The sequence below is a fragment of the Anabrus simplex genome, chromosome 1, assembly GCF_040414725.1.
Source record: "Anabrus simplex isolate iqAnaSimp1 chromosome 1, ASM4041472v1, whole genome shotgun sequence".
Taxonomy (NCBI): domain Eukaryota; kingdom Metazoa; phylum Arthropoda; class Insecta; order Orthoptera; family Tettigoniidae; genus Anabrus; species Anabrus simplex.
The window spans coordinates 600,006,538-600,024,651 of record NC_090265.1 but is presented as its reverse complement, the minus strand read 5'-3'; the positions used below and the strand labels follow the sequence as shown (position 1 = coordinate 600,024,651).

At 39.4% G+C, this 18,114-nt stretch overlaps 1 protein-coding gene across 3 annotated transcripts in view; it reads right to left on the bottom strand.

Annotated features, from left to right (window-relative positions):
* Positions 1 to 18,114, bottom strand: part of LOC136870828 (protein CIP2A) — a 251,586-nt gene that overhangs the window by 182,620 nt on the left and 50,852 nt on the right. For all 3 annotated transcript variants that reach the window (XM_067144941.2, XM_067144942.2, XM_068227137.1), the window contains 2 exons: positions 17,758 to 17,960; positions 5,390 to 5,681 (listed from right to left, as the gene is read on the bottom strand). In XM_067144941.2, the coding sequence (XP_067001042.2) occupies positions 5,390 to 5,681; positions 17,758 to 17,960 (495 nt within the window). The remainder of the gene's footprint in view (positions 1 to 5,389; positions 5,682 to 17,757; positions 17,961 to 18,114) is intronic.

The following is an 18,114-nucleotide window of genomic DNA, read 5'->3' as shown; positions in this document are numbered from 1 at the left end:
GCCAGTATGGGACAGTTTCCGCAGACACTTAGTGGAAGACATGAAGAAACGTCTTCAGGAAATGAAAACTGATCTCGTCTTAATTCTTGGTGGACTCACGCATTGTCTACAGCCCTCAGATGTTTCCGTCAACAAGCCCTTCTAGGACAACATACGTAAATTGTACGCTGAATGGATGGCAGGAAAAGAGCATGAGCTGATGCCAGCAGGCAAAATAAAGAGGCATTCAGTTGAACTCATGTGTGATTGGGTTATGCGGGCATGGGTCATGGTGTCAACAGACCTTATTGTGAGGAGTTTCTTGAAGACGGGCATTGCAAATGCGTTGGACAGAAGTCAGGATGAAGCAGTATGGGATGATGACCAAAATGATGCACACGAGAATAGCTTAAGAGACTGAAGGCAATGACAACGAATAGGGTAAATATGCCAATTGTCGTGTTTCAATAGCCTAATGCAAATTTTACTTTTTTTTTTTTCCTTCGGGAATACGATCTTTATCAAAGAAATCTCTGCATATATCACGCAACAACAATGTTCACAATTATTTTTTGTCAAAAAAGGTGCGAGTTATACGTGAGCAAATAAGGTAAACCTTAAATTTCTAATGCATTACACAAGACATATTTATTTACAACGTTTAAATCATAATTACAGTGTGAAATATATTTCTGGCCCCGGTGAATAAGCTGATGTTATAAAATGAACTTATCTGGTTAAATAATAATATACCATATCTCAGAATGTAGATATGTGCTTATACACATTCTCTGTATGCAACAAGGAGAAGGGTCAGTGCTTACCTGTTTATGCACGAATGTGGAGGATGTATAGGAGACTAAATTAGTGTAGATATCTCATGTTCGCTAATGTGACTTATCAGCTTATTCACTGCGGTCAAAGACAATTTAAAAGAATTTAAGAAGTCAGTCACTTGAACTAAATACTTTGCAAAGCCCGGTTTTAATCGGTTTAAAAAGGCATGAAAATATTGATGAAATGAGAGTGAACCACTTTAGAGAAAAAGGAGCATACACAAAAAAAGAGATGGGAAAGTATTTTGTAGAGATGTACAGTGGAAACGATGTAATAGAGAAAGGGCAAGAAGAGCCAAAAATCGAGAAAGAGAAAGGTAAAAGTGAACACCTACCGACTTTGTGAGAAGTTCAAAACACTTTGAATAGCATGAGTAAAGGCTAAATGACATTAATGCAGACATGATTCAAGCTGCTGAAATTCATGAATTCATAAGTTGATAGATAAAATCCTGCCTGGTGGCCATGATTGTTAAGGCGTTGAAGTATATACAGTCTGACAATGGTGGTTAGCAGGTTCGAGTCCTACTGGTCGAAAAAAAATTATCACCATCAGAATGTTGGCCGGCAGGGTAGGGGAGGTGGTGGTATACAATTTCTAATCACTCAATTGCGCTCCAAAAGCCTGGATTAAATTCGAAACCTCTCTGCAGTGTTCATATGGAGCGAGGACATATGACGCTGTTGATGGCGATTCGGCCGTTGATTGGGGACGTTACAGCTTTGAGCAGACCGCTTGGTGCTATTCGACAGGGGCAGGCTATGTACCAGCACCATGTTTCCTCCTCTCCCTTCGTAATGTTATTTGCTTTATGTCCCACTAACTACTTTTACGGTCTTTGGAGACACCGAGGTGCCGGAATTTTGTCCCACGTGAGTTCTATTACGTGCCAGTAAATCTACCAACACGAGGCTGACGTATTTGAGCACCTTCAAATACCACTGGACTGAGCCAGGATCGAACCTGCCAAGTTGGGGTCAGAAGGCCAGCGCCTTAACTGTCTGAGTCACTCAGACCGGCCTTCGCTCCCTCTCCCTTCCTACTATCATATATCATGTCATTCATTTCAACTCTAACTCCTCTGATGAGGTTGACATCAGGAAGGGCATCCGGTCATAAAAAGCACACCTCGACAGATTCACCTCAACTCATACCCGACCCCGTAGAGAAACTGGACAAGGGTTGAACAAACAACATAAATTGATAGATAAAATCACTGACTAATAATTATGAAAAATAATCAAACTGCAGCTTGAGGAGGAATGGTACAAGCTATGAGATAACAGAGCAGACCCCATTTTTTAAATAAGGACAAACGATAATGGGAAGGGGGGAAAAGAAAAAGAAGAGACATCTTGTCTTCTTGGATACAAGAAAGGCTTCTAACAGCATAATGAGGGTCAAATGGTGAGAAATCAGTAGAGTTAAAATATTGTATAATTGTCAGTGCTGTGTTCAGATGAGATAGTTTTTCTGAGCGCTTCGTCACCAACAGTAACAAGGCATTCTCACTTTTGCTATTCTCCTCTGTATTGGATGGAGTCACAAAGAAAACAAAAGAACATATCAACTACTATTTCACAGCCTATGTACTAGTGGTAGTAGTACTAGCAGCAGCAGCAGCAGCAGTACTAGTCACTGCAACTCGCATACAAGTAAACATTCTTCAGCAGTTTACATTTTCACACTCACAATGCTTTGTGAATATGTTTCATATGACTTTGTAGCCCAATCTTGGCGTGAAACATACATCCACACAGATTACATGGAATGGCTGGGTGAGGGCGGGGATGAGCTTGATGGAGCTTCTGTACTATGGGTTTATCCTCTTCACGATGTCGTCGTTCCTCTTCAAATACCGTAACTGATGTAGAAACAATGTGGCACCAAAGTATACAATTCTCAGCAAGTCTATCCCAGAACAGAGTGCTAATTCCAGCTTTTTTCATAGTACACTTTAGCTGATCCTTGAAACATCTCAAAGGTGCTCCATAAAGTCTTGTGCCAGAGCAGAGTTCACCGTATTAGAGTTGACATTTCACTGAAGCGACGAACGTGCCGTATCACTCTAAGACGGTGGCCAATGATGATAGCCTCAATGCTTATAGCCGGCACTTTCTCAAGAACTGCAAAGTGGGTGACGCGATGCTCCCATTTGAAGTTCAAGATGGATCTAAGTTTTTGCAGATGGAAGCGATCTAGCTTTCTGATATCCTGACGACAGAGGGTCCAAGTTTCGCAACCATAAAGCAGTGTTGATATGACAACAGCATGGTAAACCATAATCTTGGTATGCATCGTAAGGTCCTTATTCATGAAGACACAACGGGATAAATGAACAAATGCTGAGTGGGCAGCACCAATTCTCCTATCCATATCTTACGAGCAGTTAGCATTTGCCGACAGGATACAAGCTAGATATAAAAAGCGTTTGACCTGCTCCGGCGGAGTATCCGCAATGGAGATAATGAAAGCTGGGAGGTTCGACCAAGGTGCAGGCTGTGCGAGTACCATCATTTTCTAAACATTAATGAAGAGACCAAAACGATCGCAAGCACTCTTGAAACAACTAACAGACTGTTGTAGCTCATCAGGTGTGAGAGCAGGTGCTGCAGCGTCATCTGCATATTGCAATTCCGTAAAGGAGGAAATCTTAGTAAGCTTTTGGGAGCGAAGTCTAGCCAGAATGAACATTCCCCCATCGAAGCGATAACTGACCTTTACACCGTGGTTGTCTGTAGATGTTCATTATGGCATAGCAGCCAGATGAAGAGCATTGGAGCAAGCACACATCCTTGTTTCATTCCATGAGTGACTGGAAATTGATCAGAGATAATATTTTGATGATGATTTGCCCAGACGTGTTATGTAGAGCCTTGATCAAATCTACAAAAAGGTGAAAGGCAAAATTATACAGAACGAAAAATGTGTTGTCGAGCACTATGATCAAGGATACAGCTTCTTTAGGTCATTAATGGCTACTTTTGCAAATCTGCAGGTTTTTTTAAAATATACACTTCAAAAACAAGAGATTTTTTTACTTGGAAAATATTTTACTAATGATTTTACTGTCTGAAGACATCCAACAGTTTGGATTTAAATTCATTTGTCTGCATGTGTGCTATTTTTCTCTACAAAGTAAAATTTTGAATGCAAGCACCTGAGCAGATACAATGTGATCCACAGTGGTATTGTGAAAGTTCATGATACCCTTATTCTATGAGTAGTGTTTCCTAATGAATTAAGATATACATTTTTTAAACAAGTTGCTTTACACTGCACCAACACAGATAGGTCTTATGGCAGCGATGGGATAGGAAAGGCCTAGGAGTGACAAGGAAGTGGCCATGGCCTTACTTAAGGTACAGCTCCAGTATTTGCCAGGTGTGAAAATGGGAAACATGGGTAAACCATATTCAGGACTGCCAACAGTGGGGTTTGAACCTACTATGTCCCAAATGCAAGCTCACAGCTGCACGTCCCTAACCGCATGGCCAACTCGCTCAGTCGAATTAATATACATTAAAGTGTGTTCAATGTGTTTTTCAGACTATGTTTACAGGTACTCTGACATCAGTGGACTAATAAGGGAGTGACCTTACTTGTTTTCATAAGTTTTTATCCCGCTGTGTTTCTATTTCATGTTCTCCTTACATGACTTGATTTGACACTGTTTGTTCTTTTCCATTACTTTTATTGACCCACTTTTCTCTCCTTTTGTGTTTGTCATTGGTTCCTGATCATTTACCACCAGTAATCACCTTCATCTTATGGCTCTTCCCTTTCTTTGCCTTTATTCCACTGTCTTCTTGTCAAACTTTCCACGTCTAGATTGCCAAAATTGCTCCTTAAAGAGTGTAGATGTCCACTCTCCCGATGATGCTGAGAGGCACAAACGAACTCGTCAGGGACTCAGGAGAAATGAATATTCAAGAACTCGGATTGATGAGGAGAGAGCCCATCTATTTGAAGACAGCCAACAGCTTTGGTGGAGGAACTTCTTTAGGTTGGCACTGGTCCCCCAGTAGAGGAAATGCCACTGAAAGCCATAAGGCTGCCACGGGAGTCTGTTCCACAGGTTAGGAGCGGCCTCATTGAAACCTGACAGTTAGGTACAAAATGCCTTTGGGTATGGCGAGCCCACCGTAATAACAGCCTATATGAAGCATCAATGGGAACAAAAGATCTAAGGAGTACCCCAAAAGCAATTTGCATTTTCATGTGTCTCCAGGAAGGTGAAAGAAGTGGATGGGGGTCAATGATCTACAGCCAGAACCAGGATCTGAATAATAATAATAGTAATAATAATAATAATAATAATAATAATAATAATAATGGCTTCTCTTGTCCTATACTTAGGCATCTTCATTCATCCAACACTCTTGTCCCTAATAATAACAGCTTTTGTTTTCTTGAGTAAGAGATGTGCCAGAAAAGTAACTATGTTATAGAGCATATTTTGTGACTAAATCCAAAAAAGCTAGAGGAACAATTAATTTGAAGCATTACATTAATACAACATCCTTGACAGTGGTAACTTTAAGAGCACGAAAGGTTTGATCAAATATCTTACTGGTAGTCCTTGATCAAGCTGAGATAAAATATTTTCCATGATTTCTGATTCCGTAATTCCTTTTCCCATGTTCACAACTATAGTTCGAAGAAGAGACAATGACTGTGTACAAGCCATTGTATTATGAATCATCCAATGAAGAGCCAAGGACATAAGCCGAGGAAATAGTGGAGTCAGGGCAGTCACTTGCAAGTTTATTAACTGATGAAGAAATTCAAACAGCATACCGACACATTCTGCATCACATGTACCATCCAACAATTTTAAAAGGTTTTCTGTATCTTCACGATACCTGGAAAGAGAATGGAAAATTATTATAAACATTACAATGTTCAAAAATTCCATATTTTTCTACCCTGAATATTAGGTCTAAAATAAATTTTCATTAAATTCACCCAAAGCACATCAGTATCTATCCTTAAGTTGAATAGCCACATGAAAATAATGGCTCGTGACAGAACTCCAAGAACATGCTTTGATCAGACCATCTCGGACAAAAGAAGGTGAAGAAGGCCTAGAGATTTTTGGGAAAATGAAGTATGCAGGAACTTGGACACAAGAGATACAGAATGACGACAAAACTGCAAATAGCAACTATGGTTGGGCAAAACAGATTAGAGCAGATAAACAACGATGACAGTGACTACTTCCCTCACAGAAGAAAACTGTATATTAAAAAGTTTTAGGTTGCCCTGTCATTACAAGATAGAGACTGCCCTTCACCTTTCAACAGTCTTATATATCAAAACCAGATTTAGGGCCGAATTCATAGTCAGCACTTACCCATAAGTGGAACCCTTAAGTAATTAGGGATCACTTATAATAAGTATTCACTTATATGAGTTTACACTTCATAGACAGCACTTAAAGAGCACACTCACTGATACAGTATCCGACCCGTTGGCTGAATGGTCAGCGTAATGGCCTTTGGTTCAGAGGTTCCTGGGTTCGATTCCCGGCAGGGTCGGAAATTTTTACCATAATTGCTTAATTTCTCTGACACGGGGGCTGGGTGTATGTGCTGCCTTCATCATCACTTCATTTTCATCACAACGCACAGGTCGCCTATGGGAGTCAAATCAAAAAACCTGCACCTGGCGAGTCAAACATGTCCTCGGACACTCCCGGCACTAAAAGCCATACGCTATTTCATTTCATTGATACAGTAAGTATCACTGAAGATGTGGCAATGCTGTATTTTATGCCCATGCTTCCTGGATTGTGTAGTTCTGGCTACCGAATAGTGAGATGATCTAGTGTGTTTTCTTTATCGAAGGACATACTGTGCGCGAAATTTTTGAGGTTAAAAGATCATCTATATCGTGATGCACGGTCTATATTGTATTTGGTTATCAGAATGGATAACAAAACAGCGAGCTGAGACGCCACCTGCAAGAACTTGTGTCTAAGTACATGCACATAATACAGAACAATAGACCGACACAGTTTCTCATCAGAATATGAATGACGTGGGAAAAACTTGTTGTGGACAATGCAAACTATGAAAATACCCAGTCTAATTTTCTAAATACAATATGTTTATAGTTATCCAGGTGCTCGAACCTATACAATTAATGTTCATCTATAGAATATCTAGCCTTACAATGCTTTCAATGATTTGACAAATATATCCGTAGCTGTTACATATTAATAGGCCTAATTACTTTCCCCAATAAAATGTAAACAGGATGTTTTGATGTGTGATGCCATTATTTTAGAAATTTCTGATATAATCCGGCAAATGACTGGTTGACTAACCTGATATAATTAGCACAAATCAACCTCTTAATAAATGGTACTAGTGCAACACGCTCATTTTTCTTATAACTCAGTATAGTCCTTTACTATTCCATAGGCCTGCAGTCTTGATAACTCATCAACTTGTAACACGTTTCCAATTAATTAAGCAAAATACCGGTAATGATGATGGTGATAATAATAACAATAATAATAACCTGAAATTAAGAGGTGGCATAAAATCTAAAAACAATATCTTCATTAATGGGGAGATGGTTAGTCCTCTAGAGGTTATGTTCACTCTCTCAATCAAAGGAACAAGAATATTCATAACTTTACTAAAACGAAACCACCTTTAAATTGTTGGTCACATTACATTTCGCAGGATTTTCCATCTCCACTGTGTGCACGGAAAGTATTCTGTGAATGAAATGCAACATATTCAGCAAAATCATTGTCCTCCATCCTGCTGCAACATAAGTGAGTCACTTAAGTGTGTGTGGGAGGTCCACTTATAGCAATAAGTGGGACACTTAAGTAGGTAATATGAAATGAAACCTGGCTTATAAAGGGCACTTATGTATAAGTGCTGTCTATGAATTCGACCGTTATTCATGAAAATATAGAAGAGTAGTAACATTTACCGATTTTAAGGGACACTGTGACTGAAATTTCCAAATTCTATATAAACTGAGGTACAACTTTGAAATTTGAGCATTACAAGTTTATTAGTTCTTGAGATATTGATTATTCTGTACATTTTCATGTTCAAATTACTCAAGATTTATAAAGGTCTGCCACATTAAACCAATCAAGATATTGTAACTTTTAGGTAATATTCTATTGCAATAACACAATTGGAAAAACCTATGGATTCCTTTTTGAACTGCATTGATGAGTATGAAGAAATTTTTTTTTTCATATCCAAGTTTTATTCTACAAAAAATCTTCAATTTTTTAAATTTGAAATTTTTTGCAGTCAGACCAAAAGTGCAATCCAAAAATCGATCCGCAAGTTTATGGTCATTGCAATGAAGATAATACATGCACATTTTGAAAGCAGTATCATAAGATTTATGAAGCGTGTAACATTTTGAATGCCTGAAAAAGTGAATCAGAGAAAAAAACATTTTTTTAAATAATGGACAATTTACAAGGTTTCAGGTTACCAAAGACAGTAGAACTGTCCTGCAGCATAGGTGACACCCACCTTCTGTTTTTCAGCCTCCTTCATTTGACCGCAGACTTTCGTACTTCCTGTGACTATCACATCAGTGCTTGTGCTGTGACATGAGATACTGAAGTTTGTGTTATTCCTGATTTCAACTCTCTTGTTGCACTACACCCCATGTTGAATTCTACTACAGCATTACAAACAGCAATTTCAAGTCTCCTCCATGAAATAAAAATCTCTTTTGGGCATTTCCTCCAGATAACAGAATGCAGAGACTCATTCTGATTTTAAGTAGCAACCCGGATGCATCTGGACAGTAGCTCATCTGATGCCAGCCTTTCATAAACAGGCATAACCTTTATAACTAAAGGTTCTGAAAGCTTTACAGCCATTTTGTCATGGCTCTGTGGGGTCTTACATGCTGTGATACTTGATTGTAAAAGCACCAAGACTCAGGACCTTCAGGATACTTCCTGTGCTGGGGTTTACTGTCAGTTGACATGTGGTGGCATAGAGTGGCATACACTGCTTTCTTCATATCTGAAATATTAGTTATGTTCTGTACTATTGCATTCCTATAATAATTTGTAAGTTTTGTTATAGTGGCATTAGTAAGACCACCTGTACGACCATCAAGTTGTACACCTTTCAGCTTCCAAGTCTGTACCACCTGTTGCAAGCCTGTTCCCATTCTCTTTGCTACATGGTTGACACACTCCTCCACTAGAAAGCAGCACAATGCAGACTGACAGACGTAGGCCTTTTGGAATTATTCTTATGAAATGAAATAAAGAAATCTGCTTGAATACACCACTAATGTGCGCTGATCGTGAGTCGAATGAAAGTGGGCGTTTAGAGGACTGCACACCAGGCATTTAAAAGCTATGCTAGAGCTTTAAAAATGGCGGAATTTAGATAAAAACACTGCTATCTGATCCGCAGGGGTTACGGGTGTATTAATATGGAAACAACCGAAAATCAATATTTTCGTATATTTTGCCAAAATTTCAGTCCCAGTGTCCCTTAACAATGTCAACAACAAAAAAGTAGAAAGCGACTGGATAACTGACGTGAGACACGCAACAGTATGACAGTCACCAAGAAAAGCAGCTGGAATTGATAAGATTACTGAGGATATACTAAGGCACTCTGTTGGGATTTGGTGCCATATCCAAAATACTTATATGATCACAGTTTGCACAAAGGAACTACACTGAAACCTCATCAGTAGGTTCCTCATTAACACATTTTCCCACTTAGCACGTCGTAAATTACAAGTCCAGATTCTCGTCATCTTAAATCTACATAAAAAATACCTTGCTTATCAAGTCATGAATTTTCGCTATTACCGCTTAGAACGATCACATTTTTCCCAGCCCTGAAAATTTTGTCATCCCTTGTGAAACAAATGTGATTTCCAACTCTGATAAGATCCGCTGCCACAGTTGCGTGACTACGGAAAAAGCCCTTAGATTCCTGAACTTCACAGGATAAGTTGCACGTTCGGGGAGCAAGTTGTTAGCCTCAGAAATGTTCAATTTTGTATGCCGATTAGCAGCAAGATTGCTGAATAACACAATGAGTCTATTTGTGCTTGTATTTCACATTCATTCAGAAGTTAGAAGTGTACTTTTTGTTCAGTGGTACAGTGAAGTGTAGCGAATATTTGTCACATGATACAGTAGCCTATATCAATATTAAGAACACTAACATACATATGGTATCACGAATTTTCACTATTACTGCTTACCACGAGTATGATCACATTTTTCCTAGCCCTGAAAATGTTATTTGTCATCCCTTGTGAAAGAAACCCGATTTACAACTCTGGCAAGAGCAGCCTCCACAGTTGCGTGATTACAGAATAAGTGAGCGTCTTTGTGCTTGTATTCCATTCAGAAGTTGGAAATCTATTTTGTGTTGAGTGCTACAGTGAAGACTTCTCGTGGGATACTGTAGTCTATATCTGGCTTAGGAACATAATTGTGTAAAATCGACTAGCGTGGTGCATATTTGTCTTGTGATAGCCTAGGTATGGATACGGATGTAACTTTTTTGATGCCTACTAATTAATAAAATCATGAATAAAAATATATAAATAAAATTACTCAAAAAGTTAATAAAATTAATAAGCATAATTAACCGAAATGTCCGTAGTATGGGCGCCAGAGTTCACCAGAATGGATCCCTCGAATTTAGATAAGAACATGATAAACTGTATATCCCAGGGCGTGTACATAATGCTGCGTACTGGTACATCTGCTGCAGGCCTTACCTAACCTCCTGAAAACGACTAATTAGGTAGGAACTGCACCTAGGTTCATCAATAACACTGATTCTAAAATAGCTAACTATATTCTTAACAAATTCCGTGCATGAGCACCTCATCAACATACAACATTATACATATAATACACACATAAAATATTGCTGGAAGACTCCATATTTACATCAACAACAACAACAACAACAATAATGAATATCGTGGGAAAACGAAAGCGAGAACTAAGCTACCATTTGTAGATAGTCCGATGAACAACGTACATGTATGAAGATAAATACCCTTCACTGTCTCTATATCAATTCGACTTACCGATTCTCATAATCGGCAGTTATCACATCACACAGATACTGTACCTTGTACTACTGTGTTCACATATTTTAACACTTGTTGTAAAGATATATACACACGTCTGTCAATCCTCAACATATAAATTTATGGAAAGTCTGAGATAGCTTTCACCAACATATAATGCTAGGCCGCCACAAGTGCTACAATACTTAATGCGCAAGCACTCTCCACAATCAGCCACTTTCCACGAACATAAGACTACGCTCAAGTCCATTGCAGCCGTGTCACTCCAGTACCGTGTATCAGCACCACTTCCTTCCCGTACAGTGCGTCAGTTGTAGTTGTAGTTATCTTCCTTCTCGTTCCTTTACAATCTCTTTTCCATCACCCTTACAATGTTCCTGGTTGCCGCCATATGATCAACCTTTATAGATATCAACATCCCCCTCCTCTCAGATGATACGTCTGGATTGGTGCTTGCCAGCCAATCATGGGTGGTCCTCTTCTCAAGCCCAAGCCCTGAACTACTACTTCCTCCCAAGACAATAACAAACTCTGGGGTATATTCCATGAGTCACCAAATTTTCCTAATACAACAACAAGCTCATCTCATCAGGCTGGGATATATACATGACTCATGAATTTCCCGACACAAGTACATCACAACAAACACTGGGGTAGCCATATGACTCATTCAAATTACCAGTTATTAAAGCAATGTTTTCCCACTCGTGCAAAACAAATTACTCATACCTACATATGTGGATATCTTCCAGCTTACCAATATACATGGCAAAATATACAAATGAAATACTAATAATAATAATAATAATAATAATAATAATAATAATAATAATAAATCGAATACTGACAATAATATCTATGACTTCTACATATAATTCGGGGGTGTGATATATGTACTATCACACGGAAGAAGAGAAATTCCTTTCTAATGAAGACAACATTAAAATCTTTCAGAAAGATGACTGGCATCCGCATCTTTAAGCGCGCTGAGATTGTGAATGTTGAACTCACACGTTCGAGTTTCGACTCAATCGATTCAACTTGGTCGAAGTTTTCAAAATGGTGACCAAGGTCATTCTGTTCTGTCACAGTCGCATATGGCCGAATATAACCTCCAATTCATTGTCTAAGAGTGTGACCAGAAAATATTTTATAACCCACTGCTCCGAAATAAAAGGTTTCTACTAACATTTGTTTTAGAAAGAGTGTGAACTGCAATAAGGCTTGGATATTTTTATTCGCCCCCGTGCTTTTGTTTTCAAATTTGTTGTCTGGTGTTTATCACACCGCTCAGTGCACTTGTTTATAAGCCCCAGCAGAAAAGGTTTTCATATTTGTTCTCTCGTGTTTTTCACACCTTTTAATACTTTCCTCTCATCTTGAGAAATGGTATATATAGTTTTCACTGTACCCACGGATACACAACGTAAAATGCCTTGATGTCAGAAAAATACGTATCTAGTGTTTCCATATCCCTGTTGGATAGTTTTTATTCGTATATTCAGTAGTATGTTTTCTCGCTTAACACATTCATTTTTGTTGTCCCCTGCAGAAACGTCTTAACGAGGTTTTACTGTATACCAAATGAATGGAGAGTTGCTTAAGTAGCTCCAGCGTACAAAGGAAAGGGTGATAAACATAAGGTGGATAATTACAGGCCAGTCAGCTTGAAATTGCCAACTGTCAAAGAAGGCAGTTCGGGTGTAGGAAAGGTCATTCCAGTAAGGTTCAATATGTACATTCCAGGATTATACAGCAGATATGGTATTTTAGATTCAGGGCGTCAAATTGACTGTCACTACTGACCTATCCAAGGTTTTTGAAAGAGTAGATCATCGGAGACTACCGATGAAAATAATGGCTACTGGACCGGACAAAAGGGTGCTTGAAGGGTGGCTGAATTTCTAAAAAAACAGAACACACAGGTGAAGCATTATCTGATCGTGAATTTATTAAGGGGGCCTTTTATATTTTCGTATAAATATTATATGAGTAAAGAAATGGAATAGCAGATAAGGTTGTTTGCAGATGATGTTATACTGTGAGTAATAAATGAAGTTACAGGATTACAAGCAACTGCAAAAAGACCTCGTCAAAGTTATGAGATGGATAGCAGAAAATGGTATGATGGAATACGCAGCGAAAAGTCAGGTTGTTAAGTTTTACCAAGAGGAAAAGTCCCCTCAATTTTAATTACTGGGTTGATGAGAGTGAAAGTACCTAATGGGTTTCACTTTAAAAGTACCCAGATCTTAATACAAGGGAAGGTCTTTATTGGGGTAATCACATTTACGAGGTTGTAGGTAAAGGTTACAGATTTCTTCATATGGTAATGAGGGTGTTCGGGTATTGTAGTAAGGATGTAAAGGAGAGGGCATACAAGTCACTAGTAAGACCGCAATTAGAGCATGGTTCCAGTGAATGGGACTGTCACAATAACTTGATTTAAAAACTTTAAAGGATGAAAAGTAGAGTAGCACAATTTGTTCTGGTCTATTTCCGACAAAAAAGTAGTGTGATGAAAATGTTGCAAACTTTGGATTGGCAGACATGAGAGTAAGGAGACAATCTGCTCAATGAAGCAGTAAGCTGCAAGATGTCAGTGGAGGTAGTGTGGAATGACATTGATTGGAATTTTGAAAAGTAGAAAAGATCATAATATGAAGATATTGGGGTTTAAGAAGAAAAATTGGAGCAAATATTTGTTTATAGGAAAATGAATTGGGGATAAGAATAATTTAATGTTCGATATATTTCCAAATTCTTTACAATCAGTTAAGAAAAACTAGGTAAACAACTGATATGGAATCTGTCACATAGGTGACAGCACTAAGTGCAGATCATGGTCATTGACTGATGGACTGACTGAACATATCCCTTCATTGATGGAATGATGCCATGGTAGTAAGACCACAAGATTTACTTAAATGGAAAAGATCGAAAGGAGAGCAGGAAGATTTCTTCTGGTATTACCATTTTTTTTATAATGGCATTACAGCGCACCGACACAGGTAGGTCTTATGGCAACGATGGGATAGGCCTAGGAGTCGGAAGGAAGCGGCCGTGGCCTTAATTAAGGAACAGCCCCACCATTTGCCTGGTGTGAAAATGGGAAACCACGGAAAACCATCTTCAGGGCTGCTGACAGTGGGAAACGAACCCAATATATCCCGGATGCAAACTCATAGCCGTGCGTCCCTAACCACGTGGCCACCTCGCCCGGTAATACCATATTTTGATGATGATTGTTGTTTAAAGGGGCCTAACATCTACGTCATCAGCCCCTAATGGTATGAAATAAGATAAAATGTAATCACAATTAAAAAGTCCAAACTCATCCACTGACCAGAATTCAAAACAATATGACGAAGAATGAATGGGTGAATATGAATTTAAAACAATCATTGGATTCGACCTGCAATGCCCCACATTCCCAGAAACTTGTATATGGATAAGAAAGAAATTCCAGCTTATCAAATCAGTCAATACGGACATGAAACTCAAACAACGATTCCCAGAAACTATCGTATAGTGATAGTATTACTGACCAAGGGACTGCTTCTAAAGCACAATCCTGAATCGATGATGCTTGTTGTCTAAACGGGCCCAAAATCCAGATCAATGGCCCCTCATAATGGTACCAAGGGCGCCCATACCCAGGCGCAGGGTGCCCTCTCCCCCCCCCAGCTCTCAGGGAAAGGCAAAAATCTAATGTAGTCAGGTGTTTTCCTTTCAAGAAGATTTGAAAGTCATTATTACGTAGAAGTGGTAGTACCGTCCCCCACTAACAGGCAGGGGATACCGTGGGTTATTCTACCGCAGAATACAAGTCATCATTTATCTTCCAAAATATTAAAAATACTACGTAACCCCAAGTCTGGGCCCCTCCCCACAAACTGACATATGGGCGCCCATGAATGGTACTTATCGCTAGTAAAGTAGAACCATAGTATCTGTCATGCTACAATACAAATCAAAAGTAGCGTACACTCGCGGTATTCCAGATATTATGGTACTACTCATAGGTAATGTAATACACGCAGGTAACGTAGACCTATGGTGTTCTCACACAGATGTACTAATCATAAGGAAATGCTGCTCATAACACTTTCCACTCAGACTTGATTTGACCACCAATAGTTTACTGGGGTCCGACTCATTGGCTGAATGGTCAGAGTTGAGGCCTTCGGTTCAAAGGGTCCCGGGTTCAATTCCTTGTCGGGTCAGGGAATTTAATCGCCTTTGATTAATTCTTCTGGCCCAGGGACTGGTATTTGTGTTTGTCCCAACACTTTTCTCTTAATATTCAGACAACACACTACACTACCAACCACCACATAAATATGCAATAGTGATTACATCCCTCCATATAGGGTTGGTGTAAGGAAGGGCATCCGGCCGTAAAACAGGACCAAATCCACATGTGAGAGACAGTTCGCGCCCGCGACTTCACAGTTGTGGGAAAAACGGTAGAAAAAGAAGTTGACTGAGATTTTCGTCATTCAGAGATGATCGGAATTGTGTCCTCGTCTTCTTTACCTGGCAATGTCTGTATCTGGGAATATCTTTCTGAAGAACTGTCCTGCGTGTTCAGAAGAAGACAATGCAAGGTTATGTTTGACAATGAACGCTGTGAACAAACATTCTGCTCCACTGACTGCATCATCTTCCTTCCCGCCCTGCGGCTACTAATCACAAACCTATTGTGTACCTAACATAGTGGTACTAATTGCAAGTAAAGGCGACCCATAGTGTTCCCTGCGTGATGGTACGAATTACAAGTAGTCTCATGGTTCTAATTCGATCATCCCTTGGTGGTCCGCGAGAGCTATTTTATTTCACTCAAGTCTGACGGCACGCTGCTTAGGACCCCCCTATCCGCCACCTGGGACGCGCCAAGTGGGAATATCATCTCTTCCCTTGCTACTCCAGCGTAGTAGGTTCGCGGAATACCATATTTTATCACATAATTTGCGCACCCCAAATGTTTTTGTGTGTTCAAAGTGGAGAAAAAGAAATATTCGCATATTTGACACAACCACTTCCTCGATGTTTCACTCTGAGTTCTGAATGCATTTCAAAATAAAGTAAACTGATCCTCACAATATCTTTATCAGCATGGAAAGTCCTTTAAGGGGAAACTCTGCAATATCTTGCAACACTGGTAGACAAGAAGTTTAATTATCTTCTTTAGCAAAAGTGTAATGACTGATTGATGCTTGTTGTTTAAAGGGCCCTAACATCTAGGTCAATGGACCCTAACGGTACAAAAAGAGACAAATGAAATGACAAATTAAAAAAACCTAAAATCCTCCACTGACCACAATTCAAAACATGAGGACGAAGAATGAATGGATAGATATGAATTTAAAACGATCAGTGGAACCTCCCCACAGTGCCTCACATGCACAAAAGCTGGCGTAAAACAACAGTATTTCTAACCAAGGGACTGCGTCTATGGCACGATACTGAATTGATAATGCTTGTAGTTGAAAGGAGTCCAAAATCAAGTCATCGGCCCCTCATAATGGTACTTATCGCTAGAAAAGTAGAACCATAGTATTTGTAATGTTGCGGTACTAATTAAGAGTAGCGTAGACTCACGGTATTCCACACATTATGGTACTACTCACAGGTAATGAAATTCGCACATTTATTACAGACCTACTGTGTTTCGCACATTGCAGCGCCATTGACAGGCAACGCAAACCTATGGCGTTCATCACCTAAGTGTACAAACCACAGGGACTCTTACTATCCCGTGGTGTTCCTCATATAGTGGGTACTAATCATCAGCAAGCCAGAACCATGGTGTCGCTCATATAGTGCTACTAATCACAGGTACTGTAAAAACCGTCGCGCTCTCGTTTGCTGCTAATCACAAACCTATTTGGTACCCAACATAGTGGTACTTCGCGCAAGGAAACGCGACCCATGGAGTTCCCCGCGTGGTGGTACTAATCACAAGGAGTTTCATGGTTCTAATATAATTATCCCTTGATCGCCCCTTTTAGTCGTCTCTTACGTCAGGCAGGGGATACCGTGGGTGTATTCTTCATCTGCATCCCCCACCCACAGAGGGGTTGTGTGTTTGGTCCCCGAGAGGTATTTTATTTCCCTCAAGTCTACTGGCAAGCCACCTGCAGGTGTGGTTTTAGTCTGGGATTCTAAATAGTCCATCAGTTTGTCCAGCTGCATTGTTGCATCTCCACGAGTCTTTGTTTCTTCTGATGGAGGGCCGGTTTCATTTTCAAATTCATCTGTCATTATGCTGTAGCCCGAATTACAGTCATTTTTCAACCAGTCATTTACATCGTTCACATCTAAGTCCGAGCATCCGGGAATGCATGCAAATGTGTCAAGGAACTCAGAAGAGTCCAGGGTTTCCCATTCTCAATTCTAGGCGAATGCCGCGACGGTACCTTTGATAGACCGGGGCCGACTTACTTCCAATTCCTATCCTTAACTCTCCTTGGCGGAAGAGACATTCAAGAAGAAACGACCCCATAAAAGAAATACTGTACAAGTAAAAATAAGTTGTTATTTTAGATCAGGATAAACCGGAGATCCGGTTAATGAGGGCCGGATAAACAAGGTTCTTGTATACTTAAATTTTACACCATTCTTCCTTGGAAAGAAAACTGAAAATAAGCTGGATAAAAACCTCAGTCTTGCCAGGAACTATCAGCATAGCACAGCATCAAATTACCAAATAACACAGTTTCTAAGTCTTCTTGCACCATTGACTTATGACCTATACATGACTCAAGTTTATTATTTTTTTTATTTTTTTTATATCTTGAATTTAGAAGTAAAACTTCAATTTGTTACCAAGCCTTAACATTGAAGTATCATAATTACCTAGTATATGTAAGAAGCACCTCACACGAGACAGGGTTGCAACGAGCATCGTTAAAGAAGTCCACTATGTGTCGAAGGAGGAACACATCATTTGATCGGAATGCTTCTCCAAGTGTTGAAAAGGTTACATTAACAAGATTCAGAATATCTGAAGCTGGCACTTCACCTGATATATGCTCAAAGATGATGAGTAACTTGCAAACCTTAAAATAAAACAAGTACAAAAATGAATAGCTCCCTTAAAAATGAAGTAGTCTTATTAACAAATTAGTTCACAGTTTTAAAGTACTGGGTGTAAAAAACCTCACAGTAATTAGTCAAAAGTTAATATTAGAATCTATAGTGTATTATTTCATT